The 21,901-nt window shown below is 41.6% G+C and overlaps 1 protein-coding gene and 1 long non-coding RNA gene across 5 annotated transcripts in view; both read right to left on the bottom strand.

Moving 5' to 3' along the window:
• Nucleotides 1–585: 585 nt before the first annotated feature.
• On the bottom strand, nt 586–3,420 carry LOC148910024 (uncharacterized). Its single transcript, XR_016120252.1, has 2 exons — nt 3,266–3,420; nt 586–1,866 (listed from the first exon to the last, which is right to left on the bottom strand). It is a non-coding gene; the product is annotated as an uncharacterized LOC148910024 (long non-coding RNA).
• A 1,658-nt stretch (nt 3,421–5,078) lies between these two features.
• Nucleotides 5,079–21,901, bottom strand: part of LOC116305632 (metabotropic glutamate receptor 2) — a 28,599-nt gene continuing 11,776 nt past the window's right edge. The window contains exons 2-7 of one of the 4 annotated variants that reach the window (XM_089032330.1): nt 11,441–11,490; nt 10,488–11,161; nt 7,689–9,603; nt 7,134–7,248; nt 6,489–6,646; nt 5,079–6,030 (exon numbers count right to left, since the gene is read on the bottom strand). In XM_089032330.1, coding sequence (XP_088888456.1) covers nt 5,403–6,030; nt 6,489–6,646; nt 7,134–7,248; nt 7,689–9,603; nt 10,488–11,151 — 3,480 coding nt within the window. In that variant the 5' untranslated portion in view covers nt 11,152–11,161; nt 11,441–11,490 and the 3' untranslated portion in view covers nt 5,079–5,402. The remainder of the gene's footprint in view (nt 6,031–6,488; nt 6,647–7,133; nt 7,249–7,688; nt 9,604–10,487; nt 11,162–11,440; nt 11,491–21,901) is intronic. The other 3 variants (XM_031715581.2, XM_031715579.2, XM_031715583.2) reach the window with 3 other exon arrangements.

Below are 21,901 nucleotides of genomic sequence, written 5' to 3'. Positions count from 1 at the left end.
AGGTCATCAAACCGTATCTTATTAAATGGGCAGTGGTCCTTTTCATTCCATACTGACATTCCAGTAACGATACTGAGCAAACCTCGGCACTATTTTTTATCATTAGAACACTGTCAAACATATTTTGAATAAAATTACTGCCCGTGGAGCCTCATTTCGTCTTCCAAAACATCTTCTTTATTTATCAAATTAAAAATCTTGGCTCACAAACATTCTTGATTTTGGAAATATTTCGAGTTTATCCGCGTATAACCGTCACCCGGTTAGCTCAGTTGGTAAGAGCGTCGGTCTGTCAGAGGGAGGTCGTGGTTAAAGCCTTGGTTGCACCAATCACACATTCAATAATTCTGTAATACGGATGTAATTGCGATGACGTCTCGGTCCATGCCACTTACTGTTTATTCTTTGCTATTCTTTGCAATACTGAATAATACCGATTTTTAGCATTGTATATGACCATATTTGATCAAATATTTTGCCTTCATGCAACAGGTGACGCCTACAGGATGTTATGACAGGCGGCCACTGAACAGTGACTTAAACACAATTTACTAAATCAAGTTTTGAAAACAACAACTACAAAACTTTGTTCGCTATGGATTTATTAAGCTAGTTTTTTCAACCAGTAAAATTTGTACAATTCATACAATTTACCTTGGCGAAAAAAGACTTTAAGCTGATGTTACACTGGTCGATTTTTCGCGATACACCGTTGCGCGAAAAACTTGATGCAGTGTAACATGCCACGTACAACAATTTCCGGATTCGGCAACAGTACGCTGCAAGATTTTGATGCTGAATCAAAATCTTGCAACGCAGAATTGCGAATTTTTTGCAAGTTGATTCGACTGAAAATTTGATTTTATAAACATGAAAACTTATTTATGTTGCATTCATAGAATTCTTCATTATGTATATACTACGTGTGGGCAATTATACTTCCATTTCATGCAGACCATGTGTCATTCCCTTGAGCATCATTTCTTTGTTCAACGGTTGCAAACGAGAAGATCATGAAGTTAGAGACAACTAAACAATAAAATCTTATTCTCAGAGAATAGCATGTATCCTCGATAACCAAGGGGTAATAATAATAATTAATGATAACCAATCAATAATAATGATAATTATTATTATAAAGTGAAATTCTTTCGCTCATTCTCGCTCCCAGAAAAAATATTTTTTCAGGGAGGGAGAAAAGAGTGACAGAATTATACCCCTGGGTTAAGTTCCCGAGGATGAATGACATGTGGTCTGAAATGAGTAAACAATAACTCCAGTTAATAAAAAAAGGTCTTTTTACAGGTTATATTAGATTTTTAGTCTCATTTATACCACTAATTAAAAACGTATCGTTTGTTTCACATCACGCCTTGTTCTTTTCCTGGTTGCTATCAAACTGTTCTCTGTTCTTGCTTCCTCAACGAAGTGAAATATCCTTCCACTTTTTTTAAGCTATAGTATCAATATTGCAATATGAAATACTAAGTGATGGATCGAACTAAACAATCTCCCCAATCATGTTCTAAAAGCTCGTGTCATGTTCCTTGCAGTCCATCTCAACTCTAGTAGTCTCCTTTTCAGCTTGCTTGGTCGACAGGTTCGTTGACATGGCGTTGGTGCTTTGTGCGAGAGGGTTATGGAAACTGAGACTATCGTGTCGATTAGAGAAACCTGGCTGGTTTATGTGATCTGCGTTTGTTTCTTCATTATTTATTTGATTCGAGTTATTGGAATAATCCGGCCCAAAGACTTGGTGCCAGCCCTTTACTAATGTGTAGAGAGATAGGGCTAGTAGAATGAAGAGGGCAGCAACTGAGCAGGATAATCCAGCAATGCTTGCTTGGTCCATAGTAACTGACAAAACTGAAAGTGACGAGAAACAGTGTTATATTTTGATACGAAACACAAACAGATCCTACCATGCTCACCTTGCGGTCCGGACCAAGGATTTCCCCCTTCCCCAATCGCCTAGAGCGCCGCTACTTACCAAGACGATGTTGTCGTGTTATTCAAAAAAGGATCAAATTTGAATTTAGATGATGTTATTTTTTCCCTAGTGAAAAACCTCTAAAGCCTAGGAGAGAGCGCTTGCTTTCTTTGCAAACTGGTTATGGTAATTCCGGGAGGCTTATGAGACTTTATAATGTTTGTAATGGAGACGTATTTGCATCGCCCATGATGACTACAATAATAGAAAATGCAAAAAGAGGAAAAAGGGTCGGTGGTAACTTTCTGGAAATGTTATCGCAAGGTACAAAAGTCTTGCCGGGAAACTCAGAGCATTATTATGCATTTTCTCTCCAGTTCCTGAAGGATTTGGCTTTGAAATCCCCAGTTAATTGGATTACAAAAAGACAATGATCGACAGAGACGGCGGAACCGGGGGGGCTTTTTGTGAAATTTTAATACATTTTCACTAAACTCAGCCCCCCACCTTGGTATACAATGTCACTGCTCCGCCGTCCCTGATCGAGTTTTAATACGACACTGAAAATTAGAAGAAAAAAACGACATTTCATGGCTGGAGAGGAAAAAAACTCAAGGGTCACTTCATATTTACCCATTTCGGCAAGTTCTTTGATAGCCTAGACTCCTGAGTAAACAAAACGACTAACAAAACATAGAACAAAACACGGGAAAAAACTCACAAGTCAGATGCATCTAATACTGCTGCTAACCATGAACAAATGCTCTAAGCTCAAAATATGACCATTTAATGGCGCGATGATATCACAGCACTTGAAAAGGTCGATGATGATTTTCCTTCGAGTTGGAACATTAATTATAAAACTTGATTATAAACATAATGTATGTTAACTTTTATTTGTCTTCTAAACGAGGACTAGAGGATGTCCTAAAACGAATGATTGACGACTGAATATTGAAACGACGACAGCAATTCACAAAACGGTCGTTAAAAATAGAACACAAAAAGAAGCAAAGAAAAGAAATGTCACTAGTCCTGGAGTCCTGTGTTTAGCAGTTAGGAAACCTTACTTTTCTAGCAAGCGTTACGGGACTCTAACTATCTCTTCACCGTATGATAATTATTTATGAATTCGCACTGTTTTAATACAAATTTCAGCAGAAAACTGAAAACCAATGCTGTACATTTCGCCCTTGATTGATTTATGAAGTAACATCGTGGTCGACAGCTAGGAGAACTGTTACACTTAAACCGTCCTAAACAATAACATGTTCCATGACTCATTTTACGTACACAAATCAATAATGAAACATAATCTACTGAAAGAGGGTTTACCTTGTTTTTAAGCCTCTCGACGTAGTATTTTTGTTTTTGTTTTCCAGCAAATCTTTGGCGTATGCAACAGCTAGGACTAGTGTCTTCTTAACTAAATCCTGGCTGGAAGACTCGCAAAAATGAAAAGGTATTGAATAACCAGGTCAGCAAACAGACGTTCTGGAAACCCAATATATATTTAGTCAAGCGTCGGTGAACCTGGATAAGTAAATATCGGGAATGGCAAAGATTTCATGGACTAAGGAACGTGCATTTAAGGAATGTAGTCCTAAAATTTGGGGCTTGGGAAACGAGAGCTCATTGCTCTGAGCGGGAACTTTGAATTTTTTAGAAAGATCTTCTATCCTCGGCTCACAAGGAAACGATTTTCATCCTCTTCCTCTTCACAAATGGTTTGAAATTTCGGAAATTTTTACTTTCGTAAAAAAACCTGCCGTCTTCCGTCATTAAATAACATTAGAGACAATTAGAGAAACAAGATTTCTTTGGTACAACTGTTTTTTGTTTCGACAAATGCAAAGGGAAAAAAATTATTTCCATAAGTTATTAATGAAAAGAAAAAAATTAGAAAGAAAGTTTGTAAATCGATGAACAAGATTTTCACCGCTGAGGAATCCGTTTCCTTTCTTGTCCATTCAGAGTTTTCCAGCAGCGCTCTCTTTTATCTGTGATTCTCGTAAGAGACGAGCCATGAGGCTAAGTCAATTACTTGTCCTTTTCCTTGACAACCGGACATCCTGTATCCCAAGCACTCTGCACATGTATGCATTGCCACAGTGATACTTTTTGCACCCAGTCGGTTCGATGGAAACTGTTTTAGAGAGTGGCTATTTTTGGCCATCGCGGATGGATAACAGTTATGGCTGAACTGGTCTAAAGAGCTTTCAAAAATGTCACTCTACACCGACCTAAGCAAGTTTTAAAATTTATTACTTAGAGACAACTTCACATAATATTTAGCATATGATAACTTCCAACCGAGTAGGCTATCATCAAGGGTGTAATATAAACATGCATGGGGGTAACAGATGTGGTGTAACGATGACATACATACATCAAGTCAGTTGTCTTGGTGAAAAAGATTTAACTTGGGAACTTAGTGGATCTTCTCCTTAAGGTGTTTTTTTACATAATATTAAAATAATTGCAGGTTCTGTCCTTTTTTAGGCTATAAAATAAACAGCTACTTTTGCGTTATGCATGTCACACTACTTGTGAATTTGATTTTACGCAATAGCGCAACAAGATCAACTATCCCAATGTTTTCAGTCAGAATTACCAATTAATCTAATCTTTTTACCATCCTTTACTATTATATTATTTAGGTGGCTGTTCATTTTCCTTGTAAGAAAATGCAGAAATTGCGCAATAGTACTCAGAGGTCAACACGGAACCACCCAATAGTCCTTTGCGGGCATATGATATAGAGATCAAAATGCAGCAAATGTTCTTGTCAGCAGACTTTGCCAGGAAAGATAGGAAAGCATAGCTCTACTTTTTGCGGATCGCTTATATGACTGATAACGTCTGATCGAACTTATACAAGCTTATAAGCAACCGACAAGGAATAGATGGTTTTAGTGTTGAAGATTTAAGGTTACTGGAGACCTTCATGGGTATGCTTCATTTAAGACTATCTCTTCGTAACACTTTAAACAAAACCCCATGAAACTATAACATCTTTGATATCAGAATCCCGGTAGATCTTGGCTTTTTATAGGAGCAAACAATTTACGAAACTTCCTATTTCAGGCCAAGTAGAAGTCTAAACTGCACCTTTCACGCGTACAATACAAAACAATACAAAAGCTACTCCCATAATATATATTTAATACCGATTACTTTCTATAAAACCAATAACATTTCCTTCCAGCTTTTAAAAAAGGTGACGTTACTAACTGGTTAAAAATAGATATGTCTTCTAAAAATACACTTCACCATCTTGGAAGTTTAATTTACTATATAACAGTATGACACTTTTAATATGCGATATCTAATGATTGATATGTTTTAAAGGTAAAAAAGTTTATTTATAGTATAGCAAGCGACTTGTAGAATGACTGTGCGGGGCAATAGGCCCCAACTGGGGCTACTGGGTACCCGTTAAATTGAAAATGTCCATAAAATGTTACTTAGATTAAAGTTCGGAATATTTTCCTCTAACCAAACTCTCAATGGGTGTCGATAATATGTTATCGAATTCCTGTGTCAATAAAGCACTAGGTATATTCTGTTGTTGATCCTGCTTCGATCTTTTATCCGCCACATCAGAGAAGTTCTCTACAGGCGCATAATTGTCCTGTTCATGTTTACTGCCTCCGTTCCTGATTTTTGGCAAATCGATGTCAGGAAGAGAAAAGCTTCTTCTCCAAGAGCGCAAAGGATCTGTGGAATCGCTAAAAGTCTTTCCGCATTCAGGGCAGGAGTTTATGATACTTGATTTAGAGTGCTCGGTATTTTTCGACAGAGGGAAAAGAAACCTTCTTTTCCACTTATCGCTGCTATCTTTCTTTTTAGTGCATGTCATACACTTGTTTTTGGTATTCAGAGTGCCGTTTTCTATTCGAAGTTCAATTTCAGTCCGCTTGGTTAATAAAATATTTGAAATATTTTTCGCTTCGTTTGTCGGAGGTTTTTCGTCCATGGTTAGTTTGCATGGTAAGTAGGATGGTTCGTTAATTTCGTTGTCACCGTTGTCTTGATAGAAGTCGTTTTCGACTGTGTTGTTTTCTTTTGTTGTTTCGTCATTGCTCTTTACCTCCTTTCTTGAGAAAGAAACGTAATATGTTAACTTTTAATATTCTTAATGGCAGCTAAATTGTTTTCGATTTGGTTGGGGGGGGGGGAAGGGGGGAGGGGGAGGGAAGGGGGGGAGGGGGAGGGAAAAGAGTGAATTGATAATCAGTAAAGTGAAGAGAAGGAAAAGAAATGGAAAAGAATCTGATAGAGTAGGGGAACAGAAGAGGAAAAGAGGATGTATGGCCACGGATAGAAGAAATGTCTTCAAATTTTATCGAATCTTAAAACAACCTCTATTTGATCTAAGTCAGGGCATGACTAACACACAGATGAAACCCTGAAAAAACCTCTATTTGATCTAAGTCAGGGCATGACTAACTCACAGATCGAGTTTAGCTGATTAGATTTTAAGGAGGGTGAAAACCGCGGAGGACCCGAAAAAAACCACTCCCATAAAGGGAGCCGGGTTGTTTGAGCAACTTACATAGCTTTTGGTCTTTTTCTCTCTGTAGATTCGTCGTCGACTTCTTCTTGTTCTCTTGAATATTCCTGTTCTTTCTGTAGTAGTTTTTCATTGGCCGATTTGAGTGCATATTTTGCTGCTTGTAGCTCTTTTCTCATGTGCTTTAATGCTTTCTCCACCTAACCAATAAAAATATCAGATTAGCTCAACACTCGCTCAGTATAAATACAAAAGTTGTGTCTGATCACGAGTATAGGTTTAATACGCGTTGTGCTTCTCTAACACTTATCTTGTGTTCTGCCAATCCCGACGTGTTTTATAACTACACACAGCACGTGCGCGCGTTTTCTTCAAAAATGCTGTGTTACTACTAATATTCTAAGTAACTACACTCGTCCACTTTCTCTCGTTGGGCATTTTGAGATTTATTACACCGCTTTTTGCCGAGATTTGATTTGCTTTAGATGGATTAGTTAGTTGTTTAACTGGACTAGTTAGTGGCAAAATGGTCAGTAGATGATGCTAGCATTAGTGTGAATTATTTTTTTACTACTTGTACATATTTAAAGAGCTTCAGCGTTCAATAGAAGCACCTTTGATTTGCAAGCTACATAGAATTGCTTATCATGGTGATGATGCTATTACTAGCAACAAGTCCTAGCTCACCTCTGATTTATGCACTGGCTGTCCATCTTGACAGTACATCAGAGACTGGGGCCGACTACTGTCAGGCAACAACGATTTGCGGTTGCTATAGTTACCATCTAAGGGATCATCACTGCTGCAAACGGGTAAAAAATGTTAGTTGATATTATAAAATTATTATTAGAATTGATTTTGAAATTATTTATCCGTGTCTAATGAGTGTGCCATGATGTAATCTTGAGTGATAAGGCCAGCTGTATGAAACAACTCATGAGGGCAGGCCATCTTCATAGGACCATTATAAACTTTCAAATCTTCAGTTTTGTCCATACCCTGAAACGGCATCTGCACTGATAAAAGTCAGGGCAAGTCTAATTCACAGATCGAATTGGGATTTAACGTGTTATGGTTTTGCAGATGGAGGATGAACAATCGAAGGAAGAGAACTACTGACAAAATACAGACAAAGGTCTTCTGTCAGCGACCCCCGATACCATCCCTCTGAGTCAGTTCATGCAAATAAAAACTAAATCAAGACAAAGACAAGATTGAATCATTTAAAGTAACTTGACTAACCTGCTGTTTTCTACACGGTCAGATCCTCGTTCACCACTGGTGTAGGCTCCAGCAGCATGGGACGTGCATTTTGGACATCGCACATTGTTTGTCTGGCTAATGCTTGACAGACTCAAGCTAGTGACAGCCTTTCTAACATTGCGGTGGGGCTTGAAGAGCAAAATGTACACCTTAGGACCAAACAATATGCCAAGAAGAACATAGGCAACCAAAGAAACGCCGACACAAAGGATCAAAGATCTTTCGAGAGACAAGCTTTTCATGAAGTACAAGGCGAGAAAGGCCAGCCAGATCACGCAGGTCGAGTACATAGCAAACGCAATGAACTTGGCCTCGTTGAAGTTGCTTGGTATCTTGCGGGTTTTGAAGGCGTAGAGAGTGCAGACAAGGATGAGGATGAAGTTGTATACCTGAGAAAGCCCAAAATCTAAGTCTCGAACATCGCAGTCTAGGTAGACAGAAGAGATTGTAGGGTAGAACACCTTTGCTTTTGGCATGCGCAGAAGAGTCAACATGAAAAGCAACAGCACCTGTACGCACACCACACCCAGTACCAACACTAATTGTGATGTGGGGAGAATCAAGATCGGACGTTTGGCGATGTTACGGCGATTAAAGATTCTTGAGATGCGGTTTGTTTTGATGAAGATTGCTGCATAGCAGATGCTAAAGGCGATGCTGCAACCAAAGAAACGAATGATGCACATGGCATCACTTGGTTTGATAACCACGATAAATGTATGAATAAAAGATAACAGGATGCCACTGAGGATAAGATAAGAAAGCTCCCGTCCGGATGCTTTGACGATAGGAGTCTTGTCATTCCGAGCAAGCATGATGATCACAAACACTGTTATCACGATGCCAAAACAAGCCAACATCATCGTTGGCACCGAGTAAGCAATATGTTTACCAAAGTACATGATTTTAATTGTTTCGCAGCCTTGGCCATTCTTGATTGGCCAGTAGCCTGCTGCACAACGAACGCATGTTGTTTTGTTCACGACGTAGCTGTTTCCTTTGCACGGGACACATTCCCAGCAACATGTCTCTTTACCTTTGATTGGAACCATGATTTCATTGGATGAACAATAGACTGTGCAAGAAGACTTCAACATTTTGTAACCTGAGTTCTCTAAGAATATGCGGTCGTTCATTTTAAGCTTATTAGCCCACAAACCGATGATGGAATTTCTGTAGATATTGTTGTGCTTTTTGAACAGCAGAATGTCATAAATGCCATCAACGTCACCAAGGCTATCAAATGTAACCTTGTGGCCAGTTGCGCCATCGAACGATACGTTTCGAATATACTTCAGTAACTCTAAACCCGATATGTTGATCATATTTTTACAAAGTCCTGAAGATCCTGAGCAGACGTCAGCGTGCACTGCGTGTAGTGCACGCGCGAACGCATTTACAGCGTCGATCGCACTTGAACTTCTCATGTCGATGTTGCTATTCTTTGTTGTTAGTTTAGTAGAGTTGCTGCACGGCTTTGAAAACGAATTTAACGTTTTCCCCAGTGAACAATTAAAATGTAACTGCCAGTATTCTTTAAACCAAGGGTTTCTGGTATTGGTTTCAGGCCTTAAAGCAGTGAAGTGATCCTCAAAGGCCTTCAACCGTACACTTTTTGGGGAAACCGTTATAGCATTATGGGCCAAATGCTGTAAATCTTTCAACCAGACAACATTTCCCCAAGCATCACTACCAACCCACTGGATCTTACCGACAAGATTGCGTTCGTTTGCAGCTAGGAGAAGACTTTTTATATGGCTTTCTTGGCTGGTAAACACGACTACTGTCTTTGCTTTTGGCTCGGATTTAAGCGTGTCGATGATTTGGAGAAATGTGTCGCTTGATTCTGATGACTTTGTGGTTTTGATCATTTGCGCAGTTGCAATACAAATACCTAAGAAAAGGATATAAAGAGCATTATTTACAAGTAGTGATCAGTCAATACATGTAGTTAATATACGTACATTTTGCAAGAACCATGAGTGGTGGTGATTGGCGGTGGGGCTAGACGGTGGGAGTTTGGAATTTGAAATTTAGTGGCGGGGAGGGAGGTGATGGAGATGGCAAGGGCCAGGTGATTAAAGACCGGGAGTTAACATGCCTCTCGTCATCCATGAAATGTCATAACGAAGGAAATGATATACGTGAATTTAACATTAAAAAAAAGAGCTTGGAGCTTGTTATGTCGGAGAGTCCATCCGACACTTCAACACACGGGTGAAAGAACATTTGGAAAAGGATAGGGCCTCCCACATTCACAGACATATAGTATTCATATTTTAGACACTGCCAACACCCATTTCGCGCTTAAAATTAAAGAAGCGTTACATATCCTCTGGGAGAAACCTATTCTTAATGCACAAGTTAAGCATGTTAACCTTAAGCTCTCCGTGTAGGGTTGCTCTGACTTTTATGTTAATTCTATTGTTCTCGATTCTCATATTTATAGCTCACCGCTAATTAGTCTTACATCCACTGATGATGGCAGAGGTCACTGCCGAAACATGTATGTTAAACTCAAAAGTGTAGTTCTGTTCTTAAAATGCTTAACTTCACTGATCACCTTCAGACCATTTGAAAAAAAGGAATCCTTTAACTAAGGTTTCGGACTTTGAAAGTCTTCTTCGTCGGAGTAAAACTAAGACATGAAGGTTTCCGTTATTTGACAGAAGATGTAATTCTGAGAGGGGTGGGACTGGTGGTGTATAGCTGATAATGTAGGATTGCTTGAAGGGGCCACCAAATGAGATGAAAACCGTATGACTGAGGTATACCGACCTGCTTTCTTGGTTTCCTCTCTAAGTGCCTCCATCCCATGAATGCCGTATGTATCATCACTGTATACACTCGATATATACGTCCAATTAAAATGCTTTATCACATCGACAATGGCCTTGGCTTGGAATCCGTCGTGAGGAACCGTCCGCGAAAAGTACTCAAACTTCTTTTTGTCGCTCAATATAACACTAGTGGAGTCAAAGCTTATTTGTGGAAGCTGAAAAAGGCGTAAAAGATGAGCGATCTGAATGGAAACACTGCTAAAGGACGCTCCAATCACACCCACCACAGAAGACTGCGATGACGCTGGAATACTGGATCCTTGAGAGAGGCGACCGCTGATGAAATGGACTGCTTTGTCCAGTGCTTTTGTCTCACTTGAACAAGTATCGTAAACTTCGATTCCAAGAGTAATGTTAGGAAGAATGCTTGGATTTGCATTAATTTGATCGACTGCAAACAGCATGGCCTCTAAACGTTGGATCCCAAACCTCGAGTACAATCCACCGCACTCTCGCTCCAGAACGCCCGAGGCTTTAGAGTGCATGGGTACCAGTCCTCCTAGTCGAATTGTCCCATCAATCAAAGTGTTTTTATTTGCAGCCTGATTGGTTCCTTGAGCAAAACAAAGGACCAATAAGAAGAAAGCTATGACTTGCGCCATATCTAAAAACCTGGAATATAAGACAACGTAAATGTGAGTAAAAAAATTAAAACTGGAATGGACTATGACTATATAAATATTCAGTATGTAGAAAATCAGTATTTTTTAAAATGCAAAAAAATGGAGTTTAGATGCTTAGACAAACTAGATAATTCATGTGTCTAAAAATATTTAAAAAATGCTGAATAAAAGGCGATGATTTCATAGCCTTTATTTCGGAGGGATGCAAACACACATAAAAGTTATTTTTAGAATGATTCTATACGTATAGTCTCAAACAGACTCTCACTTGCTTTCTCCTTCTTTCTCTTCCCCTTTCTTCGCCGATAATGAGACTTTCTAATAAACAAAAAAAAAAACTTAATTAAAAATAATAATTAAAAGTCGGATCAACTTAGGGTTTTGTTCCTAATCCGGAGTCAGCGCTTATAACAAAAGCAGTAATAACGATAGAGCAAAGATTTTTATATTTCTCTTATACGGTTTCCTTTGTTAAACAATTAGCAAATAATGGAAGACGTATGCATGGCTGATGTCTTATTTCATTCCAACCAAGAAGTTATTTCTTTATAAGAAAAGTGAAAGTTCCAAAAACTTTGTCTACACCTTGGCGGAATTCAAATTGCACAATGACTTTTCTTTCTAGTTTGCTGTTACAACCTATAAAATCTTTCCTCAGACTTACCGTCAGTCGTGAGCGGGTTCAATTGTTTGCTTGAATATCACAAAGCTCTTTTAGTATCTTAGCTACAAATCACATATGCGCTATCAGCTTACCATTACCTTGAAATGCTCGCTTGAGCTGCATTAATCTTTAATCTCTAAATCATCCAATCCCGGTGTAAATAGCCAAAAACGTACTAATAACTCGTTGTTATGAATATCAGGCCAAAGTTTTTACTTTTATTTCTTCTTCAATAAGACGAACAATTTACATAGTATACTCGATAGTAAGCTTTACTGACAAATACAAATGTTTACGAAAATATCAAGTCGATATCGTTGAGTGCTATCTAAATCATGCATATAGAGAGTTTTAAAATACTAATTGAGGGATTTTGAAATAGATAAAGGGAGATATATATGAATTTGTGTGAGCTAGCAGAAGAAAACTTGGACCAGATCTAATTCTAAGTCCCCGTGTCGTCCTCAGCTCGATCAGATAGGCCATCACGTTGGCTCCACGCGTTTACTTTATATTTTGTCTGTTTGTTTACTACTGACGTTTTAGTTTATAAAACTCAATAGTTTACCATAGCTGTCCTCTAAAGTAAGGGTATGTTTTTTCTATCATTGTACAGCAGCTTTTTCGAATGTTTTATCAAGAACATATATAAACTACTTACCACTTTGCTCTGGCCAAAATTGTGCCCGTAGGATTTATTTTCCGATTCCGCACGTGTAATTAAAGCGTAGGTTTGTTTTGTCGGCGTGTCTAGTGCTCTATCTCAATATAGCGTTTTTAGTAGCTTCTGGTCTACGCCCACGCAAAAGTCTATGGTGACCGCCAGACTGTTATTCGTTGTCGCATTGACGGGTATCAAAAGTCTTATCGCATGCAAATAAGAATACTTGATATTATTATGCGCCGAGGTAAGGCTGCGGTAATGATGTAAGACGGTAGAATTTGTTGTTTAGTGAGTAGTATAGGGAATGGGGGTTCCAGCGCAATCTCAACACGGGCAAGACCCGTGTCAAAAATCCACCTACGGACAATCCCCACTCCAAGTGTGGTTGAGGGCAACAGCGCAAATATGTTAGTCTATATATGGAGTGCGAAGAATGTAAGAGAACTTTTAAGAAAGAAGCGGATTTGAAAAAGCATTTGAAAATGAAGACGAAGTGTATGAGCAGTTATGATTGTGGATGTGGTAAGAAGTTTGAGACTAAGGTTAAATTGTTTTGGCATTGTCAGGACTGTGAGTACGACTACGACGACCTAAAAAGTGCTTGGTATTAGGTATAAAATATTTCCTATTATATAGATGGAATCCCAAAGCAACTTCAGCACGGTGTCAATACCCGGTAACGGTGAGATTGACGTTAGACAGTTTTGGCGTCAGTCAGAAAGGAAGGTTAAAAGGACTCTCCGAAAAGGTATAGAAGAATTAGGAGCCCTGAAAGCGAGCATAATGGTAGAAGTAAGTTTGTCAAAAGACGAGGTAATGACGACAGCAATGTTGCGATCAAAGTCGTTAGTGATATTAGAATCCACGAATCTGGATAGGTCACTCAGTGAAGCCTTAGAAGCAATAATGGAGTCGCTGTCTAACTACACGAAAGAAGGATCGGGTTGGACAGTAGAGGAGGTTGAAGGAATAGAGATAAGTATAGCCAGGTACGTACCCATACGAGGGGGGAGTTACGTACCGCTACCAACGTGGGTAGAAAGGAAGAAGGCTATTGTAAACGTGAAGAATGAAGACAATCGATGCTTTATGTGGGCAATCAGGTCTGCACTGTATCCAGCAGAGAAGGATCCCTGTAGGACAAGTAAGTATCCCACAGATGATTTAGAGTGGGATGGTGTGGAATTTCCCATGCAGTTGATAGACATCCCCATATTTGAGGAAATAAACGATCTAGCAATTAACGTTTACGGAGTCAGAGAGCAGACGATAGTACCGTTAGTTCTGTCAAAAAGTAAAGGAGAGCGCGTACATTTATTCTACCACGGCGGACACTACTCATGGGTTAAACACATTAGCAGACTATTCTACAGACATACTAAGCACAAAGGCAAAAAGTACTTCTGCGACTGCTGCTTGCTGTCATTTACATCCTTAAATGCCCTAAAGAAACACGATGAGATCTGCCGCGGAGTCGAAGAAGTGGCGCAACGGATCCAGATGCCCACCAACAAAGAGCTTTCATACGCAGACCATCAAAAGCAGATGCAAGTGCCTTACGTGATATATGCAGACTTCGAAGCGTTGATAACTAAGGAAGAGCAGAAACGTGGTGCCACGAATAAGGTAGGATTACACGAGATCTGCTCCTTTGGTTACATAGTAGTCAGATCAGACGGTAAAGCAAACCCTCCTGTGATTTACCGAGGTAAGAACGCAGCTAATGAGTTTCTAGAAGCATTGCGAGAAGAGGAGGGAGAGATTAGAGAACAATTAAGATGTCCAAAGAAGATGGAATTTACCAAAGAGAACCAGGAGGCTTTTAACAAGGCAAAAAAATGCCACATTTGTCAACATACGCTTCTTCAGTTTGGAAGACGAGCCAAGAAAGCGTGGGATGAAGATGGAAAGTATCTAGGAGAAGCTCATTTTAAATGCGGGAAGTATGCTAAGAAAGGTGAGAAGCCGGGAAAGCCCTCCACGCACTGCATTCACTGCCACAAAGCATTTGTTGAGGATTTCTATGTGGATAAGGTTAGGGATCACTGCCACATCACGGGTAAATACAGAGGAGCGGCTCATTGGAAATGCAATATAAACTTCAAAGTAAATCCAGACATGGAGATTCCGGTGTTCTTTCACAACCTCCGCGGTTACGACTCCCATTTGCTACTACAAGGAACAGACGGCTCCGACGTCAAATGCATACCCAACAACAAAGAGCGCTACATGTCCGTAACTGTGGGTAAGCTAAAGTTCTTAGATTCGCAGCAGTTTATGGCGGACTCCTTAGCAAACCTCGTAAAGTATAACACCAACTTTCCCATTTCCAGTCAATACGGCGCGGAAAGGAAAGGAGTCTACCCATACGAATACATGGACTCCTGGGATCGATTCAAAGAACCCCTACCACCCAAAGATCGCTTCTACAGCACCCTAAACGAGTCTGGTATAAAGGATGAGGAGTACCAGCATGCGTTAGACGTGTGGGAAAAGTACTCCTGTGAGAACATGGGGGACTACCACGACATCTACCTAAGGTCTGACGTAGTGCTGCTTGCAGATGTTTTCCAAAGCTTCAGAAAGATGGCTATGGAATATTACGGATTGGATCCCGCTAATTTCTACACGGCTCCTGGGCTCAGCTGGAGTGCTTTGTTAAAGAAGACAAATGCGCAGTTGGATCTCCTAACGGAGTACGACATGTATCGGTTTATGGAAGACGGTATTCGTGGCGGCGTATGCGGACCCAGCCGACGTTACGCCCGCGCAAACAACCCCTTAGTAGAGCACGACCCAGAGAAACCAACCACATACATTTACTACCTGGATGCGAATAACCTTTATGGTTGGGCAATGTCACAGTACCTACCTGTGAGAGACTTCGAATGGGATCCAGTGAAGCCGATAGACTTCTACATGCAGGTAGGAAAGGAGGAAGACAAGGGTTACGTCTTAGAAGTGGATCTGGAGTACCCAGAGCGCCTGCACGACGAACACAATGAGTTCCCCTTAGCACCAGAAGCGATAGAGATACCATTTAAGCAGCTAAGTCCGCTGCAAAAGCAAATGTGCCCTGGTTACAAACCGTACAGGAAACTAACTATGAACCTGATGGATAAGAAGAAGTATGTGGTACATTACCGCAACCTGCAGTTCTACGTGCGACACGGAATGCGCGTAGAGAAGATCCACAGAGTCCTAAAATTCACGCAGGAACCCTGGATGCGCCCCTACATTGACTTTAACACGCAAAAGCGTACCGCAGCGAAAAATGACTTCGAGAAAAATCTCTTCAAACTGATGAACAACAGCGTGTTCGGAAAGACAATGGAGAACATCCGCAAGCGCGTAAGCGTAAAAATAGTCAGCACCAAAGAGGAAGCAGAAGCATACGTGTCACAGCCAGGCTTCGTTAGATACGTAGAAATGCTGAACTTCTACGTGATTCACATGAAAAGGGCAAACCTCTTACTAAACAAGCCCGTTTACACAGGCTTTACGGTGCTGGATCTATCGAAGCTGCTTATGTACGAGTTCTACTACGATAAGCTTAAGCCAAAGTACGGAGACCGCTGTCGCCTCCTGTACACAGACACCGACTCCCTAATTCTAGAAGTGCAAACGGAAGACGTTTACAAAGACTGCCTCCCCGACATAGACGAGTACGACACCAGCGGTTACCCGAAGGAGCACTTCCTTTACTCTGCGAAGAATAAGAAGGTAATTGGGAAGATGAAAGACGAAATGTTAGGAAACCCCATAGTAGAGTACGTGGGTCTGAAACCAAAGATGTACAGCGTGCTAAAGTTAGACGGCGTAGAAAAGAAAGCTAAAGGCGTAAAAAAGTACGTGGTTAAGAAGGACATTACGCACGAGTCCTACCTCAACGTATTACGAACACGCAAGGAACAACGGCATAAGATGAACAGCCTGCGCAGCTATGGTCATCAGATACATAACGTCACGCAGGAGAAGGTGTCACTGTCTGCATTTGACGGTAAGCGATGGATGTGTGATGACGGAGTGCATACGATAGCATTCGGACATCACACGATAAGCAGTTCTTCTTTGACGAACCCACGCGTGGGACCATCATGAAGATAATACAAGATGGGCTGACCCTTCTTAGCTATTACGCTTCGGATCTGGTAAGTTTCCAAAGACCAATTAGGATCCGTAGCTCTTTTGGATCCTCCTTCTAATTCACCCGGCTCATAGAGATATCGAACCGTGACATTACCTAATTTCTTTTCCTGGGGGAAGACTGCCCTCGAACTTCTGACGAAGGACTTGTGTTCCACGTGTTTCTTTTTTATGGCATCCCTGGGTTTCATTCCCGTAGCCCTGGCCGCCTCGTTGTTCAAAGCCGCGACGACCTGGGGGAGCCTCTGAGTCCATTCCCTGTTGCGTTTGGAGGGATCTTCCAGCTCTTTCCAATACTGGTACCCAAAGAGACGCTCGGCCAAGGTCTTATTGAATCTTTCGACGATGCTCTGACCCCTGTGGTACTCTGCTTCGGCTCTCCTAATTTTAGTGTCGTGGTCTTTCAGGGTCTTAGTAACCACGCCCATGAACTCTGTCCCCGCATCCACTTGCAGCAGCTTGGGCCATTTCAAGGCGCGCTTATAAATCCTACCTAGGGCTTCTGCGACTTCCCCAGAATCCTTGCTGGTTATGGGTTCGGCGTCCTTGTATCTGCTTGCGATATCAACTACGTTCAAAGCGTACCTATAGGTCTTTCTTCTCACCTTATCGTGCGGCAAGAAAAGCAAATCCGCCTGATGAACTTCATTGGGGGTATTTACGGTGAAGCTGGGCCTGGGAATGTACTTAGGCACGGGAAGATAAACCTGCCAGAGGGTTTGTTTTTTCAACCAGTTCTTAGCCGTTTCGTCTGATACCCTGGCCGCGGTCGCGAGTTTCTTGATAGCTGACGCCCCTCTCCAATAGCCTTCCGGCCCATAGTAAATCCTTTTAAGTTTGTCCTCTACGCGACCCATTATATGAATTCCAAAACAAGATTGATCTTACGTCCGTTAAAATCCACCGTCTTTCCGTCCACTTTAATGGTGATGTTTATGCTTTCTACCAAATTAGACAAGTCATAGCTCAAAGAAATGGGAGTGTATTCTACTGGGTCAAATGGATTACCTTGGGGCAGAAACTTGGACATAAGAGAAGACTTTTCTCCATTGTTGTAACTATGAACCAAGTCGCAATAGACTTCGTAAGAGGATGCGACTTTCCATTTCACATCATATGTACTGCCGCTATTTATCGTGGTACTAGTAAGGCCCAGGAGTTCTACCAATGAACTGTCCTTTAAATTGGCGCTCCCATTATTTTTCTTGAATGTCATTTCATGGGGCAATCCTGTGGTAAGAGTATATCCATGCTTTGCTAGCTCCTTAGCCAGTGTTATTGGGGTGTAATGGGAATCTGGTATTTTTGGTTTGGTGCCGGAAGTTCCGATGACAAAGCCATTAATTAAATTATACCAAGAATTGTACAAAGAGCAACTAACCAACCGAACCTTACAGGCTTTGATGGGGGGATTCAGATAAGTAGTAAAGTTATTCTTGTCGCTTTCCAAAAAGACGATCATTATATTAGATACGCCAAGGCCACGCCTCCCGCCAGCCCTGCGACTCCTACAAAGACCAATTCATTGTCTTTTTGTTTCTTAGAAGGCTGGTAGTAATTCTTGAACTGAGGCTTTCTTAACCTAAAGCCGGGGTGTGCTTGCGCATAAAGTTTAAAGGCGTAGTCTGTATTTTCAAAGTTCTTATCCGCCTGCATCTTGTCTTGGTAGTTCTTGTCCAACCAATCCCTGTAAGCTTGTCTTTTTTCATTCCAAGCCGCAACGTCCCTTTGATATTTCTCCAGCGCTAAGTCGTGTCTCTTCCTCTCAGCGGCTAAGTCTCCGCTGCGATCACCTCTAACTAATCTATCCAAATACTGACCACCATAATTAGCTCCAGTGAATGCTAAAGCTGCAATAACTCCACCTGCGACTAGGCTAACCATTTATACATTAGGTAGGTACTTTTCCTTCCGTAGGTAATCCTTTGCCATGATAGCCCCGCCTACGGCAGCGGTCATCTTAGCAAAGTTAGCGAAGCTCTTGCTTGGGTCTTCAGTAAAGTCTTCTTTGAGCACTTTCTTACCTACCCAACCAATACCCGCAACAATAGAAGTAATGATAGCTGCCTCTTCAACAGTTTTCAACAACGCGGTCGACATTATATTACAAAGCGAGAAGATTATTACTCCATTTCAGGGATCTTACTTTTTCTAACCTCCACAGGTGCGTGATATGTTGGCGGCACATGCACGGCCTCCCACTTTACTTTTGGCTTTGTAGCCCGCCATTGTAAGTAGAGGCTGCCTGCTGCTATAGCGACTCCTATCGCGCCAATGACGTACCCAGGATTAATGAAGGATTCCTCTTCCTCCACCTTTTCTTCTTTCTTTGCTTTGTTCTTCCTGTTCATCTCCGCGAGCTTCTTACCGGCAGCGACTCTGCCCGGAGATTTAGCCTTGGTAATCTTGGTATCTTCTACGGGAGCCTTTTCTGGTTGTTCTTCGGTGCCACTCATCTTATATTAAGGGACTTGAAGGACTTGACAAGTAACTTGATGACGACTTGACAATGACTTGACAATGACTTGACAACGACTTGACTAAGTACTTGAGGCGACTTGACAATGACTTGACTAAGTACTTGAGGCGACTTGATCATCAGCAAGTGCTGCCTGGAAGACCTTTTCGACTTCTCTGTCCTTCTTGAAGTCCTTCCAAGATGTTCCAAAGGAACCTAGTACCTCCTTCAAGTCGACGTGCTGAGCTACGTGAAGTGCCGCAGAGGCGACTGCCATTAACTTACCGCACTTCAAAGACAACCACCCGCAGGTTATCTTAAGTTCTTGGGCGATGACATAGTCATCTCTTATGTCCTTCTGTAGTTGCTCCACGTCGTCTATGGGCAGCGCAAGTCCAAGCAATTTAGTTGCAAGTCGGATAGCGGAGTCTGCTACGGCGTCCGTGGTCTTACTTGCAAGGGCAGCCTCATACCTCTTATGGAACTTCTTGACTTCCTCTTCCGACAACTTGTTAACTTGCTCATGGGTAAGTTCCTTGCCTATCATTTCTTTACACTTCCCCGAAGACACAAGGATATTAAGTTGTTCCTTGAGGTTACTTTCGTCTAACTGCGTGGGGACTTCATCTATGAGCTGCTCAATGTCCATATATGTTAACGTCATACGGAAACCTCAAAGAGAAGATCATCTTGGAATGTTGGTGCGTTTTTAAATGCCGCATGTATTCGTGTAACTGTTCCTTGGATATCTCACCGCCGTAGTCGCTTAAGATGGTTTCCAGGTCAGACTTACTGGGTGTATAAAATACGACCAGGGAGCCTATGTTTTCCCTGAAGGGCTTAGAGACGCTGGTAAGCTGCTGCGAGAGTAACCAAACGCTGATATTGTCATGCCTACCGCTGAAAGCAAGCTTCACCAATTCGGAGGTGCGCTTTTTTACGTCATCCCCACAGGCAATGTCATCCAGTATGAGTAAAGTCTGTGTATCTTTAGGGAATTGCTTGTGCCAGAACTTCAAATGGCTGGATAACTCGTTGGGGTCTAAGATATCTACGAAGAAGTCGTCATCTTTCACTCCTATGCCTTCCCAGGTGCGGTTATTCACGTAGGTGGGGCATAATAGCACGATGTAGTCGAAGCGGTATCTAAAGGGTCCTAATAGCTGCTCCACGATGAACTGGGTCTTCCCGCAGCCGGTGGGTCCTACTATCAGAGCGTTACAAGGCATGTGATCTGGGTTCATATATAGATGGAACCAGTGGAAGCAGTAAGAAGGATTACCGCCGACGCAAAGGATAAAAGAGACACCATAGAAATGCAAAGGGAAGAGATAAACCGGTTAAAAGAGCGCGTGCAGGAATTGTACGATGAAATGTGTGGTCTGAAGCGTGCAGAACGGTTTGGTGCGCTTTTGACAATGGCGGGCTGGGCTAAGGAGTCCATTAAGGACTTCATTCGATATCCCCCATAGATATATGGACTGCATTACGTGCGAACTACCTGCTGACTGCATCATCGTTACCCCTCCGACGCCTCGTAAGAAACACAGCTGCTGTCACTGTAATAAGGTATTCTCTGAAGAAGACTTCATTGGACATTGGTGTCCCGCGGATACTAAAGCACAAAGGACTTTAGACGGCGTTCGAGAAGAGTAAGAGGTCGCAAAGAAGATCTTACTAAGCCCCAGCAAGGGGAATTAGCATAGGTCTTTCTTTTTTATTGTTATTTTGTTAAATGCCGCAAAGAGGTCTCAAGCAAGGCCCTATTTTTTATTGTTATTTTGTTAAATCGAAGAATGGTTAATATGATTATCTTTTTGCTGGTTTCAACAATGAGAAAGAATGATACCTCGTCTTTAAATGGGAGCTTAACAAAATAACAAGAAATAATAGACCCTATCCTAAAACCCTCTTTGCAGCATTTAACAAAATAACAATAAAAAATAAGGTATATATAATGAAGTGCGTGCAATGTGATAGAGCTTTTAGTAGCAAGCAGCGACTGCAATACCACCTTTCCAAGAAAGTCTGCCAAAAGACCATCAGCACTGTTTGCGGTGACTGCGGTAAGGAACTGTCCACTGTACAGACCCTACGATATCACCGCGAGCATAGAGTCTGCCTTAAAGGTCATTGCCGCCGATGCGATGAACCCCTCTTCGAAGAAAACTGGCATAAGTACCGCTGCCGTCGCTATGACCTCACAGATGTGGTCTGCGAGACCCACGGCGATTTAGCAGAGCGATGTTGCCCCCTTGAAACCAGCCGGGCTTTAGTGCTGCGTAAAAAAGAAATAGACCAAGATTTCGTATGCTTTGACGATTACGAAGGAGTAAGATGGGAGAACCGAGAACACTGGGACGGCATTTGCGATAAATGTGGTTGTCAACGCAGCGGTCAACATATTTGGTGTTGCCTGTACGAAGGTCCCAAGCCTTTAGACCATTACCTTGCAATACGAAAAGAATGGTCTAATATATGATGTTACCTTACGTCGCAGCGTTCGCAGGAGGAGCCTTGATTACGATATCGATCGATTTCATGTCGGAAAAAACGAGGTCCGACGTAGCAGATCAATACCTAGAAGCCCATGAGGACGACTAATCACACAATGGATTAGCCTCCGCCTTTCTTTCAACGTCGAACTTCCATCGACCGTTGACTTTACCATAGCTGCGTATGTGAGTGTACTCTTCGCCTTGCAGTACGTACCGTACGCAGTCAGGAGCCCATAAGCTGTACTCTTGGCTGCCGTCTAAGAGGACCAACCTTAAACGGTTAATGTCCTCGAAGACGA

The sequence above is a fragment of the Actinia tenebrosa genome, unplaced genomic scaffold, assembly GCF_029948245.1.
Source record: "Actinia tenebrosa isolate PJP-AT-01 unplaced genomic scaffold, QUT_ActTen_1.0 PGA_scaffold1__47_contigs__length_23844297, whole genome shotgun sequence".
NCBI lineage: Eukaryota > Metazoa > Cnidaria > Anthozoa > Actiniaria > Actiniidae > Actinia > Actinia tenebrosa.
The sequence above is the reverse complement of the archived record's forward strand: the minus strand, read 5'-3'. Positions and strand labels throughout refer to the sequence as shown.